Source organism: Pituophis catenifer, unplaced genomic scaffold (assembly GCF_029215685.1).
Source record: "Pituophis catenifer annectens isolate HBS135680 unplaced genomic scaffold, rPitCat1.0.hap2 SCAF_1, whole genome shotgun sequence".
NCBI classification, from domain to species: Eukaryota; Metazoa; Chordata; class Lepidosauria; order Squamata; family Colubridae; genus Pituophis; species Pituophis catenifer.
Window position 1 is genome coordinate 168,037,185 of NW_027256881.1, and position 15,196 is coordinate 168,052,380.

General features: G+C 45.6%; 1 protein-coding gene across 1 annotated transcript in view; it reads right to left on the reverse strand.

Moving 5' to 3' along the window:
- The window catches only part of HDAC4 (histone deacetylase 4), a 423,752-nt gene that overhangs the window by 70,106 nt on the left and 338,450 nt on the right, over nucleotides 1-15,196 (reverse strand). Inside the window, exon 16 of the mRNA XM_070933431.1 lies at nucleotides 3,711-3,757. Within this exon, the coding sequence (XP_070789532.1) occupies nucleotides 3,711-3,757 (47 nt within the window). The remainder of the gene's footprint in view (nucleotides 1-3,710; nucleotides 3,758-15,196) is intronic.

Consider the following 15,196-nt stretch of genomic DNA (forward strand, 5'->3'; position numbering starts at 1 on the left):
ATATTCTAATTTTTCAAGTTTCACCTGTATGTTCATCAAGCTATTAGTGTGCAGTGGCTTGTGTCACACATGACCCTTACAAGGGCAGCAGGGAAATATGTACAGCATGTACTTTTTTTTTTCTTTCTTTAATTTGATTTATATGCCGCCCTTCTCCGGAGACTCAGGGTGGCTTACAATGCGTTAAGCAATAGCCTTCATACTTTTTGTATATTTATACAAAGTCAGCTTATTGCCCCCACAAACTGGGTCCTCATTTAACCTACCTTAGAAAGGATGGAAGGCTGAGTCAACCTTGAGCCTGGTAAGATTCAAACCTGCAGTAATTGCAGGCAGCTGTGTTAATAACAGGGTGCTTTTAAACCACTGGCTCTTTTAAACCAAGGCTCTTGAATTGCAATGTATCTAATAAAAAAGCCTTAGATCAGGGGTGAAATCCTCCTGGTTTAGACCGGATCAGGCGATCCGGTAGAGATTGTGGCAGGTGATTCGGAGAACCGGTAGTGACGGTGGCGTGAGGTTCCGCCCACCCGCCAGGGTGTCATTATTTCCTGGTTTTAACCAGGAAGTAATGTGTTTTTACCTCTGCGCATGCACAGCTTTTGCGCATGCGCAGAGGGTGCACGCGCGCATGTGATGCGTGTGCGTGAGCAAAGCGAGCGCGTGCGTGCGGCATGTGCACTTCTGAACCGGTAAGGAAGGTAAGTAGATTTCACCCCTGCCTTAGACCCATCCTATTAGAATATTAGTAGCACTGGATGTTGTACAAGTGTATGCTCATTAAAATTTTATTCCTAACAAACATGTATCCATAAATAATGGAATTGCCAGCTATGTGCTTCACAATAGGCTGGAACCAGGAAAACCTGTTAAGTATTAAGGCAGAAACCACTGCACGCAAAGGGAGACAGAGTTACTATTACACTTGACGTACTATATGCACCAAGAAGTATTATACTGGGCAAAAATGAAACTGATTTGTAAAACCAGATGTTGAACAGGATCAGATCTGACTTGGGACAGGAAGCTGTATCCTAGTTGGTGTCTGAGTGCCATTAAAAATCACAAAAGATAAGTGGGAATTATCTATTTCCCCATTTATTTTAAAAAAAGGAAGGGGAGTGACATTTACCCATGAGAGTTAGATTATTTCACAGACTAACTGTAGAAACACAGGTTTTATAGTCGTAAGAGATAATAAACAACATTCACCCACATGAAATAATTTACATTCACACTGGAAGAAGCAAATTGGGTGATTCTTAAATGGAGTAGATAAATTCTCCAATGTTCTGTTATTTAGAAAACTGAAAATGTAAGAGTGAGGCTTCATCTTCAGATGCTACTGATGTGGTGGTCAAAGCAGAGCTGTGCTGAAGGGGCTGGAGCTGAACTTTAACAGAATAACAGAGTTGGAAGGGATCTTGGAGGTTTTCTAATCCAACTCCTTGCACAAGCAGGAGACCCTATACCATTTCAGTGAAATGGCTATCTAATCTCTTCTTAAAAACCTCCAGTGATGGAGCACACAGAACTTCTGAAAGCAAGCCATTCCACTGGTTAATTGTTTCACTATCAGGAAATTTCTCCTTAGTTCTAAGTTGGTTCTTGCCTTGATTACTTTCCATCCATTGCCTTCTAGTGCTTTGTAAATAGATTGATGCCCTTTTCTTTGTGGCAGTCCCTCAAATATTGGAACACTTTTATCATATTATGCCTAGCCATTCTTTTCAGTAGAGTAGACCACACATACCCAATTCCTGCAACTGTTCTTCATGTTTTAGCCTCCAGCCCCCTAATCATCTTTGTTGCTCTTCTCTGCGCTCTTTCCAGAGTCTCAACATCTTTTTAAAATTGTGGCAACGAATACTGGATGCAATACTCAAAGTGTGGTCTCACCAAGGCATTATAAAGCAATACTAACACTTCACATGATCTTGATTCTATTCCTCTGTTAATGCAGCCTAGGATTGCATTGACTTTTTTGGTGACTGCAGCACACTGCTGGCTTATATTTAAGTGATTGTCCACTAGGACTCCAAGATCCCTTTCCCTCTGTTGCTTGATATCTTTTCCAGTATCTTCCCAGATACTGATGTCAGGCTGATTGGTCTGTGATTTTCTGGATCAATTTTTCTCCCTTTTTTGAATATGGGAACCACGTCACTACTTTTCCAGTTCTCTGGTAATTCCCTGGTGCACCAGGATCTTGGTCAAGATATGGTTTCAATGGTTCCGAGATCATGACTGCCAGCTGCTTCAGAATTCTGAGATGTAATCCATCAGGTCCTAGTGATTTGAACCCTAATCTCTTACTATTTTCTTGCCTACTTTAATTTCTGTTCCTAGTCTGTCTTTTATGGTTCTGTTTTTGGTAGGTTGGGGTATTTTTTTCTTTTTGTGTGAAGACAGATGCAAAGAATGAATTAAGAAGCTCTGCTTTCTCTCTAATGCTCATTATTTCCTTGGCTTCTCCTCCCATTAGTGGACAAATTGTTTCCTTGACTTTTTTCTTGTTTTTTCCATGTTGAAAGAAACATTTTTATTGTTTTTTACATTTGTTGCAAGTCTTAGTTCATTCTGAGTCAAAATCTATTTTGAGGCCTGAACAATTTACATAATTTGTAATTACTATGTTGATGTTGTTTTTAAGATTTGAGATAAATTATATAGGTAGTGTGAATCTTAAATGTAAGAATCATCAGAGAAGCCAAAGTACCAGATGTATATTTAAAAACAAAATGCATGGAGTCTCTTCACACTTCTAATTACAATAAAGCTTCTTTATTGAAAAAAAAAAAGCAAAATTTCAAAACAGCATGTTGATATGAAATAATGAAACAATATGAAACATTACTTGGAACAAAATTATGTGCTTCCTCTGATATGAACAAGTCTTTGTGAAATAGGGAGCCTCAATAGAGATGGAAATATTTCAGTTATGTATAATATTTATTGAATAGAGTGTTTACCCCAAAATTTATAGAACTTTGGGGTTCTACAAATATAGTAGTGGCAAAATTGTCAAAACCTTTTGGGAAAAGTGTTTTTTCTAAACTAGCAAATAACACCACTTTTTTTTTTGGAGTAGTACCTTAAAATTATATATCAATGGAAAGATAATTTAATCAAGAATGTAATGCAATAACTTTTATGAAGGATTTGCTATTAGAATAGCAGTTACAGTATAAAGAAGAAAAGTGAAACACATAGAAAAAATGAGATATACAAAAATTATCACCTTAGTTAATACTTAGTTGGGTAACCTTTAGCATGACTTACGGCTTTACAATGTCTTCCCATGGAGTAAACCAAGTCTTTTAGTTCTGCAGCTGTTATAATGTGAAACCAAGATTGAATGATTGCTTCTATTAACTGGGTTTTATTGCTGGGTTGCTTCTGACTAGCAAGTTTCTTTAGTCGGCTCCATAGATTTTCAATTGGATTAAGGTCTGGGCTATTCCCAGGCCATTCCAGCAGTGGAATATGATTATCTTGAAACTCAAAAAAAAAAAAAAAAGTGGTGTTGTTAGCCATCAAACCTCAAAAATACACTTTTCCCAAAAAGTTTCCACAATTTTGGTCACTAGTGTATGAGTTCTATAGTATAGTTCTATAATAAAAATGAGAATTGTATATTTAGTCAGTTTAATCAATATGTTTAATCAAGACTTGCTGCATTACTTGATCAAATAAGAAAAAATGCTTACCCCAATGCCACCACATGGAAGCCTGACAAACAGTGATGTTAGAGAGCCTGGAGGAATCAGAGTAGAGTAAAACATTGTTAAAATTACAAAATACATGTGATTTGGAAGTAATATAAAATTTGTCATCAAAACTATCCATTCCTACAGTAATATTAGATGCTGAATGTGACACTGATTATCTCAGTCTTTAAACTTGACTCAGTTGCATCCTTTCTGGAGCAAGTCTATAGAGAATTTGGATTGGGTCTTTAATGTCAAACACCTAAAGTAGAGATCAAAAGTTTTAAACTCTTAAGAAAAGAAAAATATTCGATATTGATATTTTAAAATCAACTTGCTCTTTTACCTACAATCTTCTCCTCATGAATAAATCAGCTTAAAAACTCAGTTGGCCAGAAAGTTTTAAGTTTTAAACAGGCTGAAATTGATGTAGTTAAGAATATCATATTCCTAGGGAAAGGATATAGAATATTGCCTGAAGAAGGTACCAACCTGCCTGCAAAAGGGAACAATCCCTTTTGAATATTTCTTCAGTGGCAAGTGGCAAGGGCTTAGACTTTCAGTGAGATTCAAGGAATGTCAGGAGAAACTTCTCTAGAAGTTGGGACCACTCTATAAGTACAGTGAAGTGTACAGCAGTAAATGTGATAAATAAAGATTTGCTCTCAAAAGTGCCAGTTAAACATCTTTTGTTATTCCCTTATGCTTCAGTAATATTGGGATCACTTCAGTATATGGATATTATAACTACCAGATTATCTAAATTGACTTTTTCAACTTGGTGACTTTTTCTTGAAAAAATACTCTCCCAAATATTATATGCTTGCAATGTTGTAACTGTGATTGGACGGAGGAAGAAAATAACACTAGTCTAGAAGAATTGTTTCTCTTTGATTGGGTATCCCATCAACTTTATTTATTCCTATTTAGAACAGGAATTAGCAGACAGGAACATAATTCAGTAGATAAACTCTTTAACACCATATAAGAGTCTTAGATGACAGAAATGACTGACGACTCAAGATGTGTCATTTTGAAGAATATTTACATAGTCAAGATTAGTTGTTTTCAGCACTTCATAACTACCTGTCAACCGTAAGGTTGGAGGATGATCGCCTGATGAGGCCGTGGGGCAGGACATCATATTAACATGGTGATGGGCATGGGATGTTACAAGACTAGAAGGCAGGCCGTTACAGGAGAAGATGCTCCGAATGTGTAGTATTGGTAGCATGTTCCAACCCTGAGCTCACTCTCAGCCATTGGACAACATATCCGTGGGAGCCTGGGGGTTTGTCAGATCAGTCAATAATGAGGGTCCCCTTATCCCTCACTGAGAAGGAGCGAGTCAAATTGGCATGCCTCACTGAGACTTGGCTGACTCAGAAGCCGGGGACCCTAAGTTTAGGGTTTGGCACAAACCAAGACCCCAAAGCAGGGAATGAAGGGGGGCAGCAGAGGTCCAAGAATCCCTCTTGGCTTTTAGGGGCCTTGCTTCTCAGGTCTTTTGATTGTGAGCTCATGGGATCAGTTGGGATTGCTGCTAGTGCACTAGCCTCCCTGCTGCATAGCAACCTCCCTGCCTGAGCTGCTGGAGGCCATCTCAGAGTTGGTGGTGGTGTTCCCCAAACTTATGGTCCTGGGAGACTTGAACTTACTATCCCTGGGTTGGGCCTTGTAAGCGGCCCAGAAGTTTATGGTCACCATGTTAGCCATGGGCCTACCCTAAATCATCCTGGATTCAACCCAGGACAGTGGTCACACACCAGATATGATCTAGTCAGAAGAAGGGCAACATGATTAGATGGGGAATCTAATGTTATATCCCACCATGGTGGGATCATGCCCTGATGTTCTTGAGATTCTATTATGTAGGAGGTTGGACCCATTTGAGTAGTCTGTCCCCAGCAACTGATGGACCCAAATGAGCTCCACAGGGAATTGGGAAATATCCTGGGGGATTACCACATGGTCCTGCTGAAGTTCTGGTTATGTCCTGGAACCAAAGGGCAGCCAAGGCTTTGGACAGGATCATGCCTGTGTGGCCTGCCTTGACCCATCACTTCTGACATTCCCCCCTGGTTCATGGAGGAAGGAACTGTGAGTTCTGAAAAGAGTCAAGAGATGTTTAGAGGGCCACTGGAGTAAAATGAGGGATGAATCCAACTGGACACAATTTAGAGCTGCAGTTAGGCCTATCTTGTGGTTTAAGTAGTGAAAGACCCTGATTTCTCTGCCCTTATTGGGTCTGCACAGTGTTGCCCAGTGGCCCTGTTCAGAATCGCAGTCCCTCTAGGGACAGGAGGGCTCAGGTGATAATTTTCAGGGCCCTGAAGAGGAATTTGTGAAACACCTGATGGATAAAGTCACTCAAATTTGTCCCAGTTGGAGCCCATGTATAGTGCATTTCAGATTAACTGGGAACAATTTGATTTTGTTGGACATGATGAAGTGGACAGGGTCTTCAATGCTGTCAGTGAACCACATATCAATTAGATCTCTGTCCCTCCTGGTTGGTGAAAACCTCCAAAATGATGACAGTCAGGTGGGTTCAGTTAGTGATACATTCTTCACTGCAGAAGGGATATTATCAGAACCTTTGGTCCCCCCTCCCTTTAAATAACCATCTCTTGATCCCACCTGTCTGGACAACTTCCATCCAGTCTCCTACCTTCCCTTTCTAGGGAAAATGGTAGAGAAGATTGCTGTTTGGCAGTTTCAGAGGGTCCTGGATGAAACAGATTATCTAGACCTCTTCCAGACAGGTTTCAGGTCTGATTATAGGATAGAAACAGCATTGGTTGCACTTGCACTTGTGGATGATCTCTGGTGAGAGTGAGATGGGGAGAGTGCATCTATTCTGTTCTCCATGGTCTCTCAGCAGGTTTCGATACAATACTCATTTAGGCCAGCTGCTTAGTTTGGGACTGGGCAGCAGTCTTGCACTTGCAGTAAAGTTCCTTTCTCTAAGGCCGATCCCAATTGATGTGAATAGGGATTGAGAGGTCTAGTAACAGTCATTTGTGGCATGCAAAGCTCAGTACTCTGTCCTTTTAAACATTTGACACCTGAGAAACCAAGTCACCCTAATGGGATTAGCTCACCCCATCTATGCTTACTGAACAGGCATACTATGGACCCCTTCAGCCAAGGAATTTTGGCTGGTGGGTCCAGAAGAAGAGCCTTTTCTGCTATGGCTCCAGCCCTTTGGAACCTCTTTCCCCTAAAATCAGATCCACTCCCACCCTTTTGGTCTTCCAAAAGGCCTTGAAGACATGGCTATGTCAACAAATCTGGTATCCCAATGGCATGTTGGAGGTAGCTACTAGAGTAGAGGATACCCCATCTCCTCCCTGTACACATTTTGCTCCTGCCCTCTCCACCCTGCTTAGTTTTATTTCAATTGAATTTTAACTTTAATATTTTGTTTTAATGTTTTATTCTGTACTTTCTGTAACCTCCCTAGAGTTGCCTTCAATGAGATGAGTAGCATAAAAGTTTGATAAATAAATAAAAAAACCTATATCAGACAACATTTGGTCCAACACATGCAGCTACATAGACTTTGGATCTGGTTTTCTGTATGGAACTAATAGCCAACGGGTGTGGGAGGCCACTTTTTCTGCTGGAATAGAATCATTGGGCTATTTTTAACTTTTGCTGATGGAAGATGAAATATGATGGTCTTCTCTACAGAAGTAATTTGTTAAGCATACCAAGGATGATTTTTGATAAAATTCTGACAATATTAAAAATGTCTGAGAGATGACAATGAGTGAAAATTGAGTAGTCTAAGTAAGGTTTTATACTGGAACAAGATGTTCAAACAAGATTTTTGATCTTTAGCAGGTTGCTAGGAAATGCATAAATGTGTGAAACTAAATTTAATATATATTGTTTATTTATTTAAAGCATATAATTAAGGGAATAACTGAATTATAGCATGATTTGCAATATGGAATTGAAAGTTGGATGCTGAATGCAGTAAAGAAAGCATATAATGGAAATAAATACATTAAAAAATGGAATACACACTAGTCCTCAACTTACTACCCAAATGCTAAATGACCATTCAAAGTTCTGACAGACCTACAATTAGAATTTGAAGCTCCAACAGTCAACTCCCTCCCTGTCACATGACTGCACTTTGGGTGCTTGTCAACTAGGTGTCAACTTTGAACCGAACCTGGCAGCAGCCATTTTTCTGTTCCTCAGTTGCCACACAGAGGGGAAGGGAGTTTGGAATACCTTACTAGACACAACAGAGAGCTTTCTGATGAGAACCAAGGTCATCTCTACTGGCAATGGATAAGATCGTGGAAGGAGTGTCTGGAGGACCCACCAATTAACCTAATTGGCCAATGTGACTTGTGACACTTGGGGGATGGGGTTATTTCCTATTTTAATTATACTGAAACTGTGGGAAAGATTTAGAGTTGGTTTTCCTTTGAAGCTGTGCCGATATGATGTACTCAATAAAGAAGAGTTTTGAGGAGGATCCTAGTCTCAGAGTTCTGATTTGCTTGGGTTTGTTAATTGGAACCTTGACATTAAACCAACTCTCCTAACCTTGCCCTGAAGTTAGGGCACCCATTCCAGGGTCCTGAGCCCAGGGCGCCCACCCAACAGCATTGCGTGGATGTGGAAGACTCAGGGAAGGTTTGGAGATGGAGAAGACAGGGGAAGCAGCTGCCAATCCTAGTGCAGCCCCAGCAGGGGTTGCGTAGCCGACAGGTTAAGCTGCGGAAGAGGCCCTCCCCCACAGCAGCCAGGCTGAAGATCCATGCAGAAAAGACCGAAAGGCCAACGGCATGAGAAGCTGCCCTAGAGACCAAGGACCTCTATCGAGCAGAGGGAGAAGCCTGGCGCAGGAGAGCTCCCAAGGCACAGAAGCAGAATTCCCACTGATGTCCCTTCAATCGCCCGCTGCCCTATTCCCGAGATGAAAGGCAAAGAGAACAGCTGAGTGGGATGAGCACAGAGAATGAGGCTACCTGACCGCTCTCCACAGCCCGTTGGTTGAGCAGCTGAGGGACAGATTCGAGCACATGGAGATCCGGAGAACAGAACCGATGCACTGACTTGGGCCACTTTTAGTGATAGTGGCTAGGGCTGCCCAGCCACTCCTAATGCGCTGGAACCTGAGCCTGACCATGGCAGCCCAGGTGGCCAGTCTACCCCCTCAGACCGCAGCAGTAGCAAGCCAAGGACTGAGACAAAGCCCCTGTGACAAGTGGCAAGCCCGAGCCCCCTGCAACAGCAATAAGCGGCAAGCCTGACTAGGCAGCCTTGGGTTCCTCCTGGCTGGGCTGGGTGCTCTCTGTGGGCCTACTACCCAGGCCCTGGCTGGTTCCCTAGTCCATGGGCACCCACTCCTCCTCTGCCACCAGTAGACCTGCCAAAAATAAAGGCCATGTTTGACAGAGACCTGGAGAAATTGGCATTTTTCCTCAACCAGGTGTGGGCTCATCTAGACTGCTATGCCCCGGCCTACCCATTGGAAGTGGTGATGGTGAATGCCATGGCTGCTAACCTAGAGAGGGAAGCTGCAGAGTGGGTGATAAAATTCCCTGATGAAGACGCGCCAAACTGGGGAATGTTTGATTTTGCAGGATTCCTTTGCAGTATCCTTCCATGCCCACCAAGCCACACCATGCCCACCAAGCCACACCCACAGAACCGGTAGTAAAAAAATTTGGATTTCACCACTGCGTTGAGGTCTCCTCTCCCTCAAGCGAGGGAGAGGGAACTCTGGCCGAGAGAGACCAGCAGCCCGCTTCCTATGACGGTAAAGATGAGGGTGAAGGCGACCCGATGGTAAGTGAAGCCATCTGCTCCTTTGCCACTAAAATCATGGGGCCAAAGTCAGGAGTTCAGGGAGAGGTGGATGCCCTAATAGACTCAGGTTGCACCTAGTGCCTAATTAGCCTACCAACGGTGCTGAAGCGAGGAGACTGTCCCAAGCCCTGAGGTTAAAGCAGGTCGATGGATCACTGATAGGTTCTTCCACAATGCACCTCACTGAGCTAGTGTGGCTAGAGATGGGCCAACAATGGGAGATTATCCAATTCGTGATGGTCCCAAAGATAACTGAGACAGTAATTCTGGGACTATCCTAGCTTGACAGATGGAGCCCAACGATTTGGTGGGAAGGGGGAGAGAGGAAAATGAGGTTAGGAAGAGTCTTTCTCCCTCCTCAAAGCAGCCAGGAGGGAGGAGCTGTCCAGCACTGGACAGCTCCTAAAGGAAACAAGTTCCTGATAGCCACATCTGAGCAACCGCCAGGGACCCAGCTAATCCCCAAAATGTACTGGGAACTAGCAGATGTTCAGTGAGAAAGAATGTGACATGCTAAACCTCCACCACCCCACTAACTATGCAACTGAGATCCTGCCAAGCGTGAAACTCCCCAAACAAAAAAATATACTCCATGACCCCAAAGGAAATGAAAAAGCTGAGGGACTACATCGACAAAAACCTAGGACAAAGAGTTTCATCCAACTGGCAAAATCCCATGTGGCTACTCCCATAGGGATAATGTGTTGATTTTAGGGAGATAAACGGTGTGTGTGTGTGTGTGTGTGTGTGTGGAACATGTACCTCCTCCCCCTAATGAAGGACATGTTGGCTGAGGGGTTTTTTAGGGAAACTTTTTGATAGATTTTTAAGGGATTTTAAGGGGCGGGAGGGTTGTGTGGGTTTGGGGGTTAACCCGCGGGGGGAGGGGTCCGGCCCAGCTGTCAATGGGGCCATGGAGGGTGCGGATTCCGGGGGTAAGGGGGACATTAGAGTCCATTCTGTTGAGGGCTTTTCCATCAATGCATTGAGTGGGAGGGGCAGATATGGCGGGAGCAGGGGGCCGTATCATGTGGTGGGGGTGCGCACTCGCTATCTTCAAGCGGTGGCGTGCCCCGGTCCCCATAGCTCTTCGTGCACCCCAGGCTGTTCAGTCTCTCAGGGCCCGAGCCTTCGGCTGCTGTTGTGCAATGCCAGGTCCGTGGTAAATAAAGCCCCCCTCATTTGTGATCTTATTCAAGAGGGGGGAGCGGACCTGGCAGGTATTACGGAGACCTGGTTGGGCCAAGTGGGGGGAGTCCCCCTCGTAGATATGTGCCCATCAGGCTTCCGTGCATTCCATCAGCCGAGAGCCCAGGGCAGGGGCGGGGGTGTGGCAGTTATTATAAAGGAAGGTCTTGATCCGAGGGAGACCACTGTTCCACAGATAGCCGGATTTGAGTCCCTTTTTGTGAAGTGGGGCCATGGAGTACAGATGGGCTTGTTGATCGCGTACCAGGCTCCCTGCCACGTGGCAACGGCCCTGCCCGAGCTGCTCAACGTCATAGCCGAGGTGGTGGTTGGTACCCCCAGACTTTTAGTCATGGGGGATTTCAACCTGCCATCTATCGGTGAAATGTCTGAGGTGGCTCGAGAGTTCATGGCTTCCATGACGGCCATGGACCTTACTCAGTTAGTTCATGACCCTACTCACATAGGTGGACACACTCTGGACTTGATTTTTGTCTCTGGTCAGTGGTTGAGTGGCCTTGATATAGGGGATATAGTCATCGAACCCTTGTCATGGTCTGACCACTCGCTCCTTCGACTGGACTTTCTAACCTCTGCACCTCGCTGCAGGGAGGCGGGACCAACCAGGTGGTTGCGCCCCAGGCGCCTGATGGATCCTGATAGGTTCCAGACGGAGCTTGGGCCATTTCCTGAGACTCTGGCTCATGACTCGGCTGAAGACCTGGTGGCCGCCTGGGATAGTGCAGCTGCCGGGGCTTTGGACCGTGTCATGCCTTTGCGGCCTCTGACCCGGCACCAAACTCACCTAGCTCCTTGGTTCTCTGAGGAGCTGAGGGAGATGAAGCGCCGGAAAAGACGCCTAGAGAGTAGTTGGAGGACCAGCCGCTCCGAATCCGACCGAACACTGGTGAGGTCTCATATTAAGACCTACCTAGTGGCGATAAAAGCGGTGAAATCTAGCTATTTTGCCACTCTTATCGCATCATCAGATAATCGCCCAGCCGCCCTGTTTAGGGTGACCCGCTCCCTCCTCCATCTGGAAGCGCGGGATGATCCCTTGCAGGGTCGACCTGAGGACTTTGTGCAGTATCTGTATGACAAGATCGCTCAGAATCGGGAAGGCCTGGCCTCTGACTGGGTAAGTCCAGACGGGATGACTGAGGCAGGTCTTGAGAGTGTTATCTGGGAGGAGTTTGATCCTGTTGCTCCCGAGGATGTGGACAGGATCCTGGGACGGCTGAACGCGACCACATGTTTATTGGACCCGTGTCCCTCCTGGTTGGTACTGGCTTCCCGGGAGGTTACATGAGGCTGGCTCCAGGGGATTGTTAATGCTTCTCTGAGTGAGGGGGTCTTGCCGACCGCTTTGAAAGAAGCGGTGGTGAGGCCCCTCCTCAAGAAGCCCTCCCTGGATCCGGCTATTTGGCTAACTATCGTCCAGTCTCCAACCTTCGCTTCGTTGCGAAGGTTGTTGAGAGTGTGGTAGCGCGGCAGCTTCCCCGGTACCTGGATGAAGCTGTCTATCTGGACCCGCTCCAGTCCGGTTTCCGGCCTGGGCACAGCATGGAAACAGCATTGGTCGCATTGGTGGATGATCTCTGGAGGGCTCGGGATAGGGGTTGTTCCTCTATCCTGGTCCTGTTAGACCTCTCAGCGGCTTTTGATACCATCGACCATGGTATCATGTTGCACTGGTTGAAGGGGCTGGGGGTGGGGGGCACCGTCCTGCGGTGGTTCTCCTCCTACCTCTCGGACCGGTCGCAATCCGTGTTGACAGGGGGGCAGCGGTCGACCCCGAGGCGCCTTGTTTCTGGGGTACCACAAGGGTCGGTCCTCTCGCCCCTTTTGTTCAACATTTATGTAAAGCCGCTGGGTGAGATCATCCATGGCTTTGGGATGGAGTTCCATCAGTACGCTGACAACACTCAGCTGTACATCTCCACCCCAGGCCACCCCAACGATGCCCTTGAAGTGATGTCCCAGTGCCTGGAGGCCGTGCGGGCCTGGATGGGGAGAGACAGGCTCCGACTCAACTCTTCCAAAACCGAGTGGCTGTGGCTTCCGGCGTCCCGATATAGCGAGCTGGTGCCATCGCTGGCTATTGGGGGCGAATCACTGGCCCCCACGGAGAGGGCTCGCAACTTAGGCGTCCTCCTGGACGCACAGCTGTCTTTAGAAGAGCATATGACGGCCGTGGCCAGGGGGGCTTTTTATCAGGTTCGCCTGATATGCCAGTTGCGTCCCTTTCTGGATCGGGACTCCCTACGCACGGTCACTCAAGCACTCATCACTTCCCGCCTGGACTACTGCAATGCTCTACATGGGGCTCCCCTTGGAGTGCACCCGGAGGCTGCAGTTGGTCCAGAAAGGGGCGCTCACATATAACACCTCTCCTGCATGAGCTGCACTGGCTTCCTGTGGTCTTCCAGGTGCGCTTCAAGGTGTTGGTTAAAGCGCTCCATGGCTTAGGGCCGGAGTATTTGCGAGACTGCCTTCTGCTGCCGATAGCCTCCCACCGACCGGTTCGCTCACACAGAGAGGGCCTCCTCAGGGTGCCGTCGGCCAGGCAGTGCCGGCTGGCGATCCCCAGGGGGAGAGCCTTCTCTGTGGCATCACCTGCCCTCTGGAATGACCTGCCCCCTGAGATACGCACGATATCAGACCTCCGGACTTTTTGTCGGGCCCTGAAGACACACTTGTTCCATCTAGCTGGGCTGGCTTGATCCCATCCTCTCAGTTTTAATTGAATTTGGTTTTAATTGGGTTATTTTAATTACTGGGCTGAAATTATTTAATTGTTTTTAACCTGTTTTTTAAATTTTATATGTTATGTTTTATCTCGGCTGTGCACCGCCCTGAGTCCCACAGGAGAAGGGCGGTATAGAAATATAATATAATAAAATAAATAAATAAATAAATAAATAAATAAATAAATAAATAAATAAATCTAGCAAAGAGGAAGATCTTCACCAAGCTAGACCTGAGGGAGCATATTACAGAATGAGGATCAAAGAGAGGGATGGAAAACCGCATTTAACTGCCTACTGGGGAGCTTCCAATTCAAAGTAATGCCATTTGGGCTCCAAGGAGCCTCTGCGGTTTTCATGCAACTCATCAACAAGGTGCTACATGAGCATCTGTATAAGGGGGTCTTAGTATACTTAGATGACATTCTCATCTTCACTGAAACGATGCAGGAGCACATCAAACTGATCCGCCAGGTACTGAAAAAGCTCCTGGCTGCAAACCTATATGCTAAATTGTCAAAATTCATGCTGTGTGGACGTTTTTCTATCTTGATGGCTTCTCTGATTATTCTGTTGTTAAAGTGTTCAGTTTTGGCGATAGTTCTGGTCTTTTTAAAACTGAACACTTTAACAACAGAATAATCAGAGAAGCCATCGAGATAGAAAAATGTCCACACAGCATGAATAAACGAGATGATACCTCCCGCCTACCAGCCATTTGGAAACCCGCCCTTATTGACAAACGAGTCCCTAACACAAAGAATGACACCAGACCCACACTCACGAGAGCTACACAGGATGTAGCCACCACACATCCACGCAGAAAGCAGACTCGAACCCACACTGATGATGAAGCACGACCCCGGAACAGAAGCCAGACCACAGCTGCATCATTAGCCACCTTAAACCCCTCCAATCCATACATGAAGCAGACTGACTCCCACCATGAAGAGATAGCATGGCCACGAACACGAAGCCAAACAACAGCAACACAGCTCACCAGCTCAAATCCCCCTGCTACTCAGACTGACCCGAGCACAACCAAGCCCCCACCTAAACAGAACACACACCCAGCCAATCAGAGCACAGCCAACCCCCCATCCAATCAGAGCACAGCCAAACCCCCACCCAATCAGAACACTGCCAAGCTCCCACCCAATCAGTTCACACCCCCACTGGCAGTTAAAAGGAAGAAACAGCTGCGATCACACACATTGCTCCTAGAAGCACGAAGCCGAGAACACCAGCCTGAAGATGGCGAATGAGACTTCGTCGAAACGTTGCCAAGAAACCTCCAATTTTACGCGGGAGAAAACCCGAATAACCAAAGACCTACATACAAACACCCGCGAAAACCTCAGAAAAAACATGTATATATATATATATATGATTGATTTTTTGTTTAAGTGTATATGATGTATGCTGACTATGAAATAAAATTTGTTTTTTTTTTAAAAAAAAAACAACAACAACAAACAAATCCTAATCTCCCAGGATGAGTTGGCATGGAAAGGTCCCAAATTATACATCCCCAGCACCCTCTGTGTCCAGGTTCTGCAAAGAAACCACGACGCCAAGCAAGCTGGTCACTTTGGATTTCTAAAAACATGGCATCTGATATGAAGACAATTTTGGTGGCCAGCAATGAAAAAGGACATTGAAAGCTTTGTAAAGAGCTGCGCAATATGTGCAGCAATGAAAAAAAGGCCTGGA